Here is a 12263-nt window from a genome sequence, read left to right on the forward strand (position 1 = left end):
AATAATAAAATTCTAAATATAATTGTTATAAACATACAAAAATAAGAGTACTAAAATAAGAGTACAAATATAATTGTTATAAACATACCTGGAAAAAGTAATTAATGCAGAATTGTGTTGTACAATTTGGGTTTTTTCTACGTTTTGAGAAATCAATTGACAATCTTCTGCAAATATAAAAAAAAATAATATATTGAGTAAAATATTATCAAATATATTGCGGTGAAATTTAAAATTATTTAATAAAAAAAATTACCTTTCCATGGTGGTATCATTGTGATCATCAACTCATTTGTTTCTTCTGATAAATTTACCGTTTTAGTTTCAGGAAGTAACACCTCCATGTTTGGCTTGTTCGTCTCTATTGGGGACACCATCATCGTAGTATCCATAGATGGAACCAGCATACTTGTTTCACTTAATAATTCCGTCATCTGTGTAATTACCATTTTTTTGTTCAGTATCTACTAGTGTTTTCAATGTTTGTATGGTTCTCTTCATCATTTTTTACTCAGGCATTCAGTTTTGCAGAAATTTAATTCTGCGCGCTATCTTTGTAAAGTGGCGCGTTTTTTTTTTCTTTTTAGTTTTTTAATAGTTAACGTTTTAATTCTTTTAATGTATTTATTTATCATTTATTTATTTAAGGTGATCAAAACCGTTTATGTTATCAATGGCTTAGATTGCAGTTACTTTTCTCTCTAAAGTAAATGAACAACTTCAGAGGAGCCAAATCCCAAATCCTCAATCAGTGGACAATGCGATATAGAAACTCCCAGGGAGGGACCATTAGTCCATTACCCTCGTGCCTGCTACCCGCTGATTTGATACTGACGCTACAACTGAAAAATTGTGAGTTCTATGATGTTTAAATTGTCTAATTTCTTTTTAAAGTAAAAAATAAAATATTTAAAATAAAAAATAAATTATATAAAATTTATTAAATATTATTTATTTATTTATTTATTTAATAACTTAGGTACAAAGTGATAGGCACTATAACATTTATCTTAAAAAATATAAATTAATGTGAAAATTATTAAAATAAAATCAATTGTTTAAAATATCTAAAAAATAAAAAATATATATATTAGTTTTTGACTAGTTAATATTAACTATTTTAATTATAAAATTATTTTTTTATTTTTAAAAATTTAAAAAGTATTTATTTATTTTGATCTTTAAAGAAATTTAGACTAGGCACTTTAATCTTCAATTAAAATTAATTATTCAATTGGTCTTTAACAATTAATTTTGTCAGTCACTTAGGTCTTTTATTCCATCAACTCTAACAGAGAACAAAATAGTCCCTAACAACTCTAACAGAGAATAAAATCAGTCTCTGACCTCCTATGTTCGAAAACGATACTGTTATCTCTCAATTTCCATCATATTTCGCATAACACTAACAATCTAACACTATAACTTCAAGCTACACAATGCACACTCTGCAACTTCAATATTCACAAGAAGAAAAATCCTTAACTTGTTCTCAACTAATTCATACTCAGGAAACTAATGACTATGTCTCTCAAGTACTTATCGTCTTCAGTGGATCCCATGAATCTAGACAGCAAGTCTGACTTGTTAAGATCAGTCGTTGTCGTCATCTCCCTCCTCCTCTGCCCTATCATCTTCATGACCACATTGTTCACCATTCCGATTGCTTCCTTCAACTTCTTCTCCGAACCAATGATCAGTAATCACTTCAGTTTTTATATGAGCGGCAACGACAACATTGCTCGTTGTACGGATAGTTTGGATGCAAGGTCAAAATAGTCTGTCAACTTGGACTTCGGCGGGAAAGGAATGAAAAACACTCGAGATTCATTTCAAATGAGAATTTGCATATGATGTCGAAGGAGAATATCTTCTCATGATGTCCTAATGTCCAACAATCTATATTACTTGCTGGAAAGTGGAGAAAGGCGTACCCTTGGAGTAGTTGTGGAATTTGGTCTTGAAGATGTGGTGGACGTTGTCGGGGTTGGAGGTGATGTTGTTATTGAGGATGTGTAAGTGGATGCTTCTGGTGGGTGAGGTGCGAAGGAGGTGGGTGTACCGGTCACAGATTTAGGAAGTGTGTGGTCCATGACATGTTGAGGTAGGTGCGACACGCGTGGCAATTACACAATGGCTTGATCTTGAAGTTGAAGAAGAGGAAGGAAAAGATGGAAAAAAAATATTGTGAAGGTGAAGAAAGAGAGTATAAATGTTAGGGTTATGCGAGATACGATGAAAATTGAGAAAGAACAGTGTCATTTTCGAACAAAGGGGTCAGGGATCATTTTGTCCCCTGTTAGAGTTGTCAAGGATCATTTTGTCCCCTATTAGAATTGCCAGGGACCATTTTGTCTTTCCTTAGAGTTGACGGAGCCAAAGACCTATGTGACTGACGGAATTAATTGTTAGGGACCAATCGAGTGATTAATTTTAGTTGGGGGCTAAAGTGTCTGGTCCGAAATTTAAAATTTAAAATTTAAAGTAGAGTAAAGTATTATTTTTGTTTCCAATATTTGGGGTAAGTCTCAAAGTTGTCCCTAACATTTAAATCGTTCTATTTGAGTCACTAACGATTTAAAATTGACTCAATGTTGTCCTACCGTTAGGAATCTGTTAACAGAATTGACGGCGGGACAAAATTGAGACGATTTTGAAACGTTAAGAAGTTAAATAGGACAAAAATGTTGGGCACAAAAACGATACATAGAAATAAATTTTTATTTTATCCTTCACTAATATCAATCTTTTACTGTACATAATTATTCAACTATTTTTAATTACATTTAAGTAAATCATACTTAATCACATTACTTTGATTCTAAATAAATTTATTTTTTTATAATTTTACTCTTAAAATTTTTACTCATAATGAAATATTTGCAAAATGACTAAAATCACATTACTTTATTGTATATGTATCATTTTTTTTCCATAAGTTTAGGTACTAGTCATTCTACAAATATTTTATGACGAGTAAAAATTTTGAAGAGTAAAATTATAAAAAAAAAAATTATTTAGAATAAAATTAATGAGATTAAGTGTAACTTACTTAAATGTGATTAAAAAATAATTGAATAACAATGTACCATAAAAAATTGATAATTATTGAAGGATAAAATTAAAATTTATTTCTATGTATCATTTTTGTCTCCAACGTGTTCATCCTATTTAAGTCCCTAACATTTCAAAATCGTCTTAATTTTGTTCCACCGTCAATTCTATTAACATATTTCTAACAGCAGGACAACATTGAATCAATTTTAAAACATCAAGGACTTGAACAGGACGATTCAAACGTTAGGGACAACTTTAAGACTTATTCAAACATTAGAAATAAAAACGATACTTTACTCTTTAAAATAATAAAATAATTTTAAAATTAAAAAAATTATTGATATCGACTAAAAATTCACTCCATAATTAAATTCTATTTAAAAACAATAACAACAAAGTGACACATACTCTTGCATTAAGTGGAGTGAGCTATATAATCAAACAAAGTGATCATATTTCATCACGTATGTATATCCACAATCCATGTTTAAATGGATAAATAGAATTGCTTCAAACGAATTTAATTAATAAAATTGAAAAATGATAAAGTTTCCAAATTAGTAATATTTAATATATAAAAGGAATAAAAGCACCGACAAGGGCATTATAGGTGAATCTTTTGGTGACATGCAATGCATTGGCGAAAGGGAAAGAGAGAGAGCAAGAGCATGTCTGGTTTGCTTCTATTTCGTACGCAACGGCAAGAAATCAAGTTAAGATTCTCGTTATCTCCTATCATATCACAGTCTCACAAAAATAAATATTATTAAACAACAATAACATATTACCATATCCGTAAAATATAATTATAATTTATAAATCAATAATGGCATCAAACAGTAATGGTGCGTGCACACTATAAGTAAAGTAAGACAGAGAGAGGAGAGAGAAAGAGGTTTTTGAGCTCTGAGAAACGATGAGAATGAAGGTGTTTGTGATAGCCGCACTTGCTTTTGTGTCTCTAGTTTCCGTCATTGATGGATCTGAGCATCAGGCTCAGCTATCTGAGTTTGTAAACGATGCTTTATTCTCATCAGTTTCAAGCAAGCAGCCTTCCCAGCCACAACCTCTCATGGTGCCCATTACTGTTATCAATGGAGCTGCTGCCAAAGGAGCTGGTACCTACTGCTTCCTCTCTCTCTTTGTTGTGAACTTCAAAATTGATTAGTAAGCTTTGTATTTTCTTGTGCTACATTTGCAGTATGTTTGGATGGAACATCGCCTGCCTATCACTTTCATCCTGGATCCGGATCAGGAGCCAATAGTTGGCTCATTCACTTAGAGGTACATTTAAAACATATATACTTATAGTGTCTCTGTTTCAATATTTCAATATGTGCAAGTAATTTGTCTTGGTTCAGGGAGGAGGATGGTGTAATACCATCAGAAATTGTGTTTTTAGGAAGACGACTCGGCGTGGTTCCCTTAAGTTCATGGAAAAGACACTGCCATTCACGGGGATATTGAGCAATAAACCTGAAGAAAACCCTGGTTTTTTCTTTTACCCTCCACATGCATACTAGTTATACTTATGCAGGTTGCAACGTGTGTTAACTCTGTATTCTCATCATATCTATTGTGAACAGATTTCTTTAACTGGAACAGAGTTAAAATTCGTTACTGTGATGGAGCATCTTTCGCCGGAGACAGTCAAAATGAGGTCAGTAAAATATGACACCACATATACATGCTTCCCCTTTCATGTACATATAAGTTTAGATATGTTTGAACAATGATAGCTACATAGAAAATTACTCTAAAGTAAACTATGCACTCTACTTTCAATCTCATACATGTCTTTTCTACCGAAAGAGATTTTATTGAGGGATTCCTGAATTTCAAATTTATTGTTCTATTGATTTCTTAATTTATACTTCTTTTCAGGCTAATCAGCTTCAATTTCGAGGGCAGAAAATATGGCTAGCTGCAATCGAGGAATTAATGTCCAAAGGAATGCAAAAAGCCAACCAGGTTTCCCATGTCTCTTCATGTTGTTAGTTTTAACTGTCAATGTGCATGATGCTAATTGACGAAACTGTATATCAGGCACTTTTGTCTGGATGCTCTGCAGGTGGTCTGGCATCTATAATACATTGTGATGAATTCGGAAGCATGTTTCCAAAATCTACCAAAGTGAAATGTTTGAGTGATGCAGGATTTTTTCTTGATGCGTAAGTAATATATATAATTGTTTTATGTTATTTCTCCTAGCACAGACCCTCACAAAAAATTATAGATATGATTGGTTATTTGTTCGGTCATGTAGAGTTGATGTGTCTGGGGGGCACACACTGAGGAATATGTTTGGAGGTGTAGTTACATTACAGGTAGTATCTAGAATAGTTTCAAAAAATCTGCATATAATATTTGTTGATTTACTAGATCTAATCTCAATTTTAAAAGTCATTGAGTTTGACGTTGTATAAATTCTTTTCTCAGTGCTTCTACTTACATGATGATACAAGGTTCAGAAAACTTGCATAAATATGTTATCTCTTGACTTTTTTTATGTTGTAGGAAGTACAAAAAAACTTACCAAAAAGTTGTCTCAACCAACTGGATCCAACTTCGGTAATTTTATTAGTTTGGATGTCATTCCTTTCCTAAATTGAAATTGCTAGAGTTGCATATTTTGAACATGAAAACTCTCTTTGCAGTGCTTCTTTCCTCAAAACTTGATCCAGCATGTTCAAACTCCATTGTTTCTTCTCAATGCAGCTTATGATGCATGGCAGGTAATATTAGTTAATACACTGTTTCACTGTTCTCCTGAAATTTTTTGTTAACGATTTGTGTAATTAGTTATGTCTTACAAGGTTACACATCTGTTGTAATTGTTTCCTCATCAGGTGCAAGAAAGTCTAGCCCCCCATTCAGCAGATCCAAGTGGTTCTTGGAATGATTGTAAAGCAAATCATGCAAGGTGTAACTCATCTCAAATACAGTTCTTCCAAGGTGATTTTGATCTCTATTTATGTAAATTACACTACGTATATCGATCTACAACGGTCTAATTTCCTTTCATTGTGCTTCTTCTTTGAATCAGACTTCAGAAATCAACTGCTAAATGATGTGAAAGACTTCTCAAAGTCATCTCCAACTGGATTGTTCATAAATTCTTGTTTTGCTCATTGCCAGTCTGAGAGACAAGATACATGGTTTGCTGATGACTCTCCACTTATCAACGACATGGTATGCCTGATTTGGATTTCCGTGCTTATAAAATGGTTCATTTTGTAATATCACTTTAAATTTGCCTAGAATCTTAGTGCCTTAAAACACTTATTAGCAGAACCCTTCACTTAAAAGCTAATATATTTTTAATAAAGAAAACTTGCATGCCTTGTGAGGTCAAGGTAAATGCATCAAATGCCAACTATTTCATGGCAGGTAAACCTTGAAAAAACAGTAGTTTGGCCTTTTAATTAGAGAGTTGAGTTTGCTGACTCTAGGACAAGTGATTTTATTGCTTTACACTAAGCTTCAACCCCCTCCCCCTTTTGGATTTATTGTTCTGAGAAAGTAATCAACTAACTGGTTAGCCCACTTTTAATTGTGCAGCCTGTGGCGATTGCTGTTGGAGACTGGTTTTTTGATCGAAAAACTATCAAAGCTATTGATTGTGCTTATCCCTGTGACACAACCTGCCATAATCTGGTCTTCAAGTGAGTCAAGCGCTTATTGCTTCCTCATGTGGTAGTTTGGTATTTACAAGTTCATCATTGTGATTGCCATAATTGTGCATTTAACATTCTTCAATTGTTATATTTATGGAGATACAATTAATTAGATATATATCATTATATCAAGTAATGAATCTTGTCAATAAGATTTAATTGGCTTGAAATATCCAAAAATGTCAAAATTGTTCATTCATGCTTCTGTTGCCACCATGTGAAGATGTCATATTACAAACAATTATAAACGATACATTGGCATTGCACACTGAAAAAGAAAGAAAATATCGAAGTATGATCCGACTTGAAAGGTGCCCCATGAAGGGGCTTGAGTTGTGATATCTCTTTATCAATGGGATTGTATTCATGATAAGGTTCAAATATAGGACTTATACTGGTCATCTAAGTCATCATATTACATGTCATGGGTAGGAAACTGGAAGCATGGGCTAGATTTCAGCTGTTGTTTTGTTATGTTCAGTCTATGACATTCCCCTTAAGTTTCTCCCAACCAACAAAAGACAAGCACACCATTTTAAGTGCACCAAGAATGTGAACCCTTTTTTGTGTGTTTTTTCCAATTGCTATGTGAGACTAGTTCACATTTTTCTGCTTCCTGCAGTGTTGGTAGATCTACCGTGGTTGACTCCCAGTATATAAGGTTATCTCTCTTATTTCACTTACCACTCCTTCCCTGTTCCCTAGCTTTGGCTGTGTTTGGTAAACTGATATTTTGTGTAAGGTTTCAAGTGTAAAATGAAGTCCATTTTTACCCTTCAAACTCTTCATTTTCGTCTCTTTTCTTCCAAAATTCCAATTCACACAGTTGAGTGTCTTAGAAAAGTTGTCTCTTTCTCCAAACATATTTTGTGACTTGTCAAGAAAATTACCAAACAAGGCCTTTAATTTGTGAATGCCATGTTTGCAATTCCTGCTCAAGTGGAACTGGAAAGTCTCATGTGTCTCCCCTCCTTTCCTTTGCAGTGAAAGTGATGACACATCCACCACCACCACCATGATATATTCCTCTCAGTCCTCCAGGTTGACTTTTCCTGCTCTATACCTACTAAGTGCTTTGTTTCCCACTTCCATGTTCCTACTGCACCTTAGAGTAGAAGTACTATCAAGATTCTTTAGCCATTCCACATAATTGGGAAGGTTTGTTTGTCCATGCTTCAATCAGCACCAACTATTAACTGTATCTGTAACTGTATTATTAGTAGGCACTAGGGACTAACATAAGCATGATCTGAAAATTTATAACTTGGATGGGCCTCTGTAGCAGACCGGGGAAAGATTTACCAAATTGGGCTCAATATCTGTACCTACTAAGAGTCATCTGTTCTATTAATATGAACCAAAAATGTATCTTGGGATTCTTGACTCATTTTCCATATCTTGATACATACCGATATGCATGCCTATGATAAATCATATATGTGAGCATGCATCATTGATGGGAAATGATATTAAAGAAGGAGGATGTAATGAAATTCTCAACTACTTTTCTGAAAGGCTAGTTTGGACTTTGGATCCCTTGCACAAGGAGTACTAGTAGTTCTGATGAAAAAATCAGAAATAATGTGCCTAACAAATTAAAGCTACACAGTCAATTACTACTTACAGAACTGCAGGGCTAAAAGAAAATAATGTTGTTGCAAGTTCAGGACGTGTTAACATCAACAACATAAATATGATAAGTACATGAAATAAATCAACCGCCATAAGTTAGTTGCTCTAGTCAACAATCTGCCCTATAACTTAAGTGCCATACCATTATTATATGCGTCTATTTTCTTAGTTTTCCAACACGTCTATCAGTATCAAGCACATGTTTGAGGAGCTTGTATGCAACCACGCTTAACGTGTACATATGTAAGGTAGAAAGAAGTTCAACATGTGAACGAACTAAACTCATATTTAGTGGGTCTGGTTTTCAGTTGGATAAATTTATGATGCTGTTCTGTGTTTCACATTTCGAAGATCTTATATTGATTAAACCTCAATTCTGGAATAGTAATCACATGAAAATTAGGAAAGGGTTTACTTGTTATGATTTGAATTTGACAGTACTAATCATTTTACATTAGCATTCAGAAAAATGTTAGTACAAGAATACTTTTCAATCAAATGGCCTAGATTAAGGGGTTGGAGATACACAATAAATTCGTTATCATTTAAATTTAAGTTTTAAAGTTGAGTTGATTTTAGCTTTAGATTTTATATTTATCAAACAATAATGCTAGAGAACTAATACCATTCGGTCAACAATTTAGCCTACAAATATTGAACGGACCAAAATGTCCAATAAAATACATAAAAAAATTCATTTATTCATCATTTTTCTAAAATTATTATTTTTTATTTCTTCTTCTTCCGGGCAAGACGACAAATTCATTTCGAAAGAGCTATAGTTCAAATAGCATAGTATCCCTATACTCAACTAAAAATTATGAAAAAAAAAAACTACAATTTCATCCATCACTAGCGGTTAGCCACCCTAAATTATAGATCATAAATCCTCAAGTATAAATTTTAAACTCTAAATTGGTTTTACTTTATTTCACTTAAATATTTTTTACTTGAATTTTAGATGCTTTTGCTCTTGTTAGTTTTGCAGATTTCTTTTTAATGATCAATTTTAAGTGAAAAATATTGCTAGGATATTAGTTGAAAAGAGTTGAGGTAGCTCCAGTGGAAATTAAAAACTAACTAGAGGAGAGCGTAGTCGAAAAAAATTATACAAATGTTACATTATAAAAGATGGAACATCTAAAAGACTTGCACTTTTGCAGGGACTGTTCACACTTGTACAGTATAGTGAAGAGTAGATCATAGCTTTTCGCCTTTTCCATGATGATCAAACACTATTGTATTATTTATAGAGAGAAAAAGTAACAAGCAGTGATAAAAGTGAGAAGAGAAGGCAAGGCTCATGATTGGAAAAATTGAAGATGAAGACTAGTACATTGAAAGTATGTAATCAAAAGCATATATATGTACTGAATGGCCAAAAAAGAAGAAGAGAAAGGGAGAATGAAGGAATGAGTTTGTTATGTGGCGTATTTGGAGGCAGATGCTAGTGCTACAGCCTGCGCCCACACTTTGAGCCTTGCCTTCACTTCTCGTGGATCATCACCGGGGCTAGAGATGCGCCAATTGGCGATGGGGGAGTTGGCACCGCTGCTGCTGGTTTCCAGTGAAGGAGGAAGTTCCAACTCGAAGCCAAGTTCCCTGCAAGCCTTCACCTCTTCCAAACCCATACACAGTGTCTTGTTGCCACCCTTGGGCCTGGTTATGAGAACCACCCCGTCACGATCACCAGGCCCATTGTCACTTGCATATTCCTTCTCCTTCTCTTTCACCCCAAACACCTTGTTCTTCCTTCTTCTTGCTGCTGGAGGCGTATTTGGCAGAGAGCAACAGCAGCTGCTACCAATTGATGATGGAAAGTCTTCTTTTTCAGAGGCAGAGGATAGTAATAATCCTTCTTCTTCTTCTCCTGAGAGTTCTCCATCTGCCTCGTCCCCGTCGTCTTCGTAGTCTTCTATGGACAAGCGTGACATCATCATGGCATCATCCTCCACACCGCACATGGAGCTGCTGGTGGTACAAACGGACAACCTCGACAAGTTGTGAGGGTGATGATAGAATAATCCGCCATCGTCGTCCTCCTCCTCCTCCAGGTCTTGCATCCAAGAGTGACATGTAGACATGATGAGTGAGTGAGAGAAGTGAAGTGTGTGTGTGTGTGTGTGTGGCTCAGAAAGAAAGAAAGAAAGGTTGTTATTATGGTGCAGTAAAGCTAAGTAGCGTGGTTTGAATAATAGTAGAGAATCAGGTTGGATGGAGCACCCTATTTATGCTTTTACCTCCTTCATTCTCCATCACCGGCCCCTTTCCCTTTATTACTTTCTTTTCTCTTTTTTATTTTTTATTTTCTTGGTCACACATCGCAATTCATATGCTTACTATTTTAAAATAATAATACTATCATCATCTTAGTTTCGGGATTAGTTACAGTTACAACCTCTCTGGTTTATTTCTAAACTCATTCCAAATTTCCAATTTATGTATCGACAGTTGATCACACATCCCCCCCTACGTAATTGTATATGAATAAATTAAGCAAATATTTTTATATTTTCACACGCGCAGTGTACGCGGAATTCAGTCAAAATTAAAATAAAAATGCTATTTATACATTAAAATTAGCCACTAAAATCAGCTATCAATATATTTATGTATAAATACATATGTGATTTAATTTATTTTATTTATATATTTATATTTTAACATATATTTCATATTAGAAACTGATTTTAGTGATTAATTTTAGTGTATATGTAACATTACTTATCAACACGGAATTAAAATATATGACAAGTAATACAATGTAAAATTCTAAAGTTTATGTATATATGCATTCATGGGGACAAAAGTACTGTAACCTTAAGAAATTAAAACTACTGTTAAAACATATTAACGATAATGTTAAAGAAATAACAAAAAAAAAGTCAAAATTTATTTTATTTAATATTCATTAGTTATTATAATTATAACTTAATAAATATTAAATAAATAAATTTTGATTATTTTTTATTAATTTATTTTAATTATTAAATATTTCTGACATATTAAATCCTAATAAAATGATGATATTTTGATCTCTATGTAAATATGTTGTAAAAATTTACTTTTATCTGCTAAATGCATTGATTTCTCTAAATGCATTGATTTCTCTGATATTAAATTAGTTCAATTAAATATCAGGGGCTTAATAATGATACATACAATAAAAATTGAAATCTACCGATATAAAAAGAATAACAAATTAAATGACGAGCAAATAAATAACTATAACTTATGTCCTGTTTACACTAAAATAATCACCGACTTAGTTATTTAAATAAAATATATTTTAAAATATAAAATATATGTTAAATATGTAAGTGTATATAGCCAGATAACTCCAAAAGCAATTATAAAACTGTTAAGCAGATAAAAATTGTTAATGACAGCTCAATCATCAGTTACACTTAATCAATTACACTCACCTTTAGTTAGTTGTTCCCAATCTCAACAATCTCTAATCATACCTTATAAATATTTTCATTGTACTTCTTTAATGATTAGTTTTTCACAATCAAGTAATCAATAACAGTATTGTTCTCTTCCACTCTCTTCTATATTCTTCTCTCATCTTCCTTCTCTAAGCTCTCAAAGCTCTTATCTCTTCTCCTTCTTCAAGAATCTGATACCTTACATGGTATCAGAGTTTTGATTCTAATCTATGGTTCTACCCAACTTTTTCGCAACGCAAGCTCGTTCAACTTCACCTATGGCTGCAATTGCAAACTTTCCTGCAACAATCAAGTTAGATGAAGACAATTTCAAAGCCTGGAATAGACAAACCCTAGCCTGCATAAAAGCAAATCGATTACAAAGCCATATCTCAGCACGCTCAATGCCAAGAAAATACAACTCAGTGGAAGATCAAGAAGCAGAATAGGTGACTCCAGAATTTGA

General features: G+C 33.2%; 2 protein-coding genes across 4 annotated transcripts; one reads left to right on the forward strand and one right to left on the reverse strand.

The window, feature by feature from the left end:
- Positions 1–3884: 3884 nt before the first annotated feature.
- On the forward strand, positions 3885–8214 carry LOC130935211 (pectin acetylesterase 3-like). Of its 3 annotated transcripts, XM_057864828.1 has the most exons (14): positions 3885–4175; positions 4259–4341; positions 4419–4548; positions 4644–4717; positions 4942–5028; positions 5104–5228; positions 5324–5384; positions 5575–5628; positions 5715–5792; positions 5907–6012; positions 6104–6249; positions 6619–6722; positions 7357–7395; positions 7719–8214. In XM_057864828.1, exons 1-14 carry the CDS (start codon positions 3974–3976, stop codon positions 7882–7884), a joined length of 1455 nt encoding a protein of 484 aa, XP_057720811.1. In that variant the 5' UTR covers positions 3885–3973; the 3' UTR covers positions 7885–8214. The 3 variants fall into 3 exon arrangements, with proteins under 3 accessions (XP_057720811.1, XP_057720812.1, XP_057720813.1); XM_057864829.1 differs by lacking the exon at positions 7357–7395; XM_057864830.1 differs by lacking the exons at positions 7357–7395; positions 7719–8214 and having other exon boundaries at positions 3892–4175; positions 6619–6933.
- A 1456-nt stretch (positions 8215–9670) lies between these two features.
- On the reverse strand, positions 9671–10646 carry LOC130935212 (uncharacterized). Its single transcript, XM_057864831.1, has one exon. It carries the CDS (start codon positions 10448–10450, stop codon positions 9788–9790), a length of 663 nt encoding a protein of 220 aa, XP_057720814.1. The 5' UTR covers positions 10451–10646; the 3' UTR covers positions 9671–9787.
- Positions 10647–12263: the final 1617 nt, after the last annotated feature.

This window comes from Arachis stenosperma, chromosome 6, assembly GCF_014773155.1.
Source record: "Arachis stenosperma cultivar V10309 chromosome 6, arast.V10309.gnm1.PFL2, whole genome shotgun sequence".
Taxonomy (NCBI): domain Eukaryota; kingdom Viridiplantae; phylum Streptophyta; class Magnoliopsida; order Fabales; family Fabaceae; genus Arachis; species Arachis stenosperma.